The 3,496-nt window shown below is 38.3% G+C and overlaps 1 protein-coding gene across 1 annotated transcript in view; it reads right to left on the bottom strand.

Annotated features, from left to right (window-relative positions):
* The window catches only part of LOC107587864 (chromodomain-helicase-DNA-binding protein 4-like), a 7,971-nt gene that overhangs the window by 1,991 nt on the left and 2,484 nt on the right, over nt 1–3,496 (bottom strand). The window contains exons 4-8 of the mRNA XM_016275827.1: nt 2,984–3,043; nt 2,738–2,902; nt 2,081–2,189; nt 1,285–1,417; nt 1,002–1,197 (exon numbers count right to left, since the gene is read on the bottom strand). Coding sequence (XP_016131313.1) covers nt 1,002–1,197; nt 1,285–1,417; nt 2,081–2,189; nt 2,738–2,902; nt 2,984–3,043 — 663 coding nt within the window. The remainder of the gene's footprint in view (nt 1–1,001; nt 1,198–1,284; nt 1,418–2,080; nt 2,190–2,737; nt 2,903–2,983; nt 3,044–3,496) is intronic.

Here is a 3,496-nt window from a genome sequence, read left to right as displayed (position 1 = left end):
AGCCCGATTGAGATGCAGAGGATATTATTGAAGAGGATCGCGCAGCGGCTTTTAATGGTAGGCCTAAGATTTTTTTGTCTTATAAACTGTCTCATACTTTTAGATATGCTGTTATTTGTAAATGCTACTGCTTCTGTTAGCTTTTAATATACGGTTTTATTCTGATTAAAGCTTTAATAGTTCGGCAACCACACGCGCGTCCATGTATAACGCTTCTCATAACTATAGTATGTGAAAATAAGTGTATTCACTGAGCTGATGATCTGAATGAGAGAGAGAGAGAGAGAGAGAGAGAGAGATGCAGACCGTGTGCAGAGCAGGGCGAGGCCAGGAACAGGATGAGAATGCTGCTTTAAAACATTGACTTTGAAACTTGTGAATCCATTAGAATCGTTAGAAGACAGAATCGCGATTCATATTTGAATAAATTTTTACATGCACCTGTAGTTTTCTCTTCCTCTTCTCTAAAGCAGTGCAGCATGGCCTCGCCCCCTTTGCTGCGTGTTCCCGGAGGCGGGGTTTATGTCAAATTCTGGGTTCTTGAGGTAACGGACCCGGGAAGTAACTCGTTGTAGTCCCTTACCAGCAGTTTTTGTAGGCATTAAACTGCCAGAAATTTAAAAGACGATATCTTTGTTTGCATTGAACTTTCAGCTTCGTAACTTTGCAGATATTGTTTATGATCAAACAGCAACATTACACACTAACATTAAAAAAAGTGAAATCACAATCAACCACCCCTTTAAATTTAAATTCAATTTAGATTAACAATTCATAACATCCTGATTCATTTAACCCTTTAACTTTAATTAAAAGATCCTGAATAATTTGTGAAAGAAATAGTAAAGTATCGGTGAATAGTTTTTTGTCCTGGTGACTAGAAATAATATGGTTATTTTGCATTTATTTGTGATTTTAGCACACTTCTGCATTGCAAAAGTATGTCCAAAGCTGTGAGGCAAATCATATTGTGCAGTATAGAGTTATGGGAGTTATTGTACCTTTGTGTAGAACTGCATTAGCAGGCTTGTTTCCTGACATGGACTCTTTACTGAGGTGCTGGTGTGACTCTGCCAAACACTCCACCTCACTGAAACGTGTGTTGAGTGCCATGGAGGGGTGAGAGGGGTCCTCTGTCATGTTTAGATATGCAGCACGTCTGAGCTGCTCCTCGATCACCAGAGCTTGTTCCAACAGCTAAAGAGAGACATAAATTAAACCGTTGAAAGAAGAGCCATGTAGCTCTGCCAGTGTGTACATTTTTCGTAGCATCTGTACTCTAACCTTAAACCTGCGAGCAAGAAACTTGTTCTTAATCTCGAGGAAGTTTCCTCTGCTCATCTCTCCCTTAAAAGGCTCATTTAGGATGGCGAACCTCGGGTCATTCTGTACGTCCTGCCAACGTGCGTAACCGTGGCTAATGGTAGAGGTGAAGGACATAACAGACCATTTTTGATATAAGATATACTGTCAAATTTCGGCACACTTGCCTGAATTTATGTTGCTTATGTTATGATCTTAAATACTTTTAAAGGCATATGCTCAAATGCAATAAATCTGCTTTGAAGACATTATTTTCTTAACAAAACTAGAGCTAAAAGTTTCCACTAGATTGCTAGTAGAGTATTTGATTTATAGCAAAGTTTTGATTTATTTAACATTTCTTGTCTACTACATAGCTCCGGTACTTCTGCATAGTTCCTGTACATCCTGTACTTCTTTTGGTTTTAATGACTTTACTATCATTTTAAAACGAAAAATTCTGTGTCCAAATTTTTGACTGGTAATGTATTTTAAAAATTAAAATTAAAATAAAATAAAATTCAGTAACTGGTACATAAAGAATTTAATTGTATGTCTAAACTTCTGACTGGTAGTGCATTGTAAATAATACAAACAATGAAAAACAAATATATTAACAAAACTATAATATTTTTAAATAACAAAATAGCATTAATAAATAAATTATAATAATAAAGTACAATAAAACAAGACGCATTCCTTTTAGTGATGCAAGGAAACGTATTGCTGTCAGTACTGAAAGACACACTGCTTATCAAAATGATGGCATTAAGGATACTGTATGATACCAGCCAGCAGCCAGTAGTCATGGCGACGATGCCAGATCTCGTAAGTCTTTTTTGTGACCGTGGCGGCTCTCTCTTCATTCTGCCAGAGAGAGTGAAGCTCTGGAGAGAGAAACAGAGAGTTCATTGATTCAGAATTCACCAGCATGTACACATATACACAGACAGTAAATTCCCAGTGTACCTGTGAAACCTCCGTCAGCGATGTTAAACATGAACCTCTGCTTCACTGCTTTCTTCTTCTCCTCACTCACTCCATCCACTCCTCCACTTGTCTCTTTGGCACTCTCTCCATTTTGTAGCTTAGCAGAGTCCTCTGACTTTACTCCATGCTTCTCGTCTTTCAGCTCTGTTTGAGTAGAAAGAGAAAGACATTATTCATTGTAACATTTCTCTGTGATATAAAGGTGTTATTTGTATTAACAAGTACCTTTCTTCTCATCTCTTCCTGGGCAAGTGTCCATTTTTTCTGTCTTCTCTTCAGATTCTTCTGCAATGGAGTAAGACAGTATTGGTGCTATGTGTGATCAGGGTTATGCAAAATTTAGAATTGAAGAACTGGCTCACTTTCAATTCATGAGAATTTGACAGTTTATGGATTACTTTGAATTTCAGTTCATTAGGGGTTCAAGCACGAAGTCCCAGTGTACCTGTGAAACCTCCGTCAGCGATGTTAAACATGAACCTCTGCTTCACTGCTTTCTTCTTCTCCTCACTCACTCCATCCACTCCTCCACTTGTCTCTTTGGCACTCTCTCCATTTTGTAGCTTAGCAGAGTCCTCTGACTTTACTCCATGCTTCTCGTCTTTCAGCTCTGTTTGAGTAGAAAGAGAAAGACATTATTCATTGTAACATTTCTCTGTGATATAAAGGTGTTATTTGTATTAACAAGTACCTTTCTTCTCATCTCTTCCTGGGCAAGTGTCCATTTTTTCTGTCTTCTCTTCAGATTCTTCTGCAATGGAGTAAGACAGTATTGGTGTTATGTGTGATCAGGGTTATGCAAAATTTAGAATTGAAGAACTGGCTCACTTTCAATTCATGAGAATTTGACAGTTTATGGATTACTTTGAATTTCAGTTCATTAGGGGTTCAAGCACGAAGTTTTTATTATTATTCTTCTCCCCTAAAACTGATCGTGCAGACCAAACCGTAAGGCCTAGAGACTTGAAACTTGGCCAAATGATAGAGCTCAATTTGGGAGAACCTAACAAAGTCTCAGCCCAATGGGCCAATAGGTGGCGCTACAGCGCAAAAAACTAAAATATCAGACATTTTTGGCCCTAACTCGTGCACCTTTTGTCGTAGACTCAAAATTTTACATCGTTGCGATCCTTGGATCAGCCCGAACAAAAGTGGAGTCAGTCAGATTTTCTCTAGTACGCACGGTTTTTCCGTACAATTGACC

Source organism: Sinocyclocheilus grahami, unplaced genomic scaffold, assembly GCF_001515645.1.
Source record: "Sinocyclocheilus grahami isolate Dianchi unplaced genomic scaffold, SAMN03320097.WGS_v1.1 scaffold96.1, whole genome shotgun sequence".
Lineage (NCBI taxonomy): Eukaryota > Metazoa > Chordata > Actinopteri > Cypriniformes > Cyprinidae > Sinocyclocheilus > Sinocyclocheilus grahami.
This window is presented reverse-complemented; position numbering and strand designations above follow the sequence as displayed.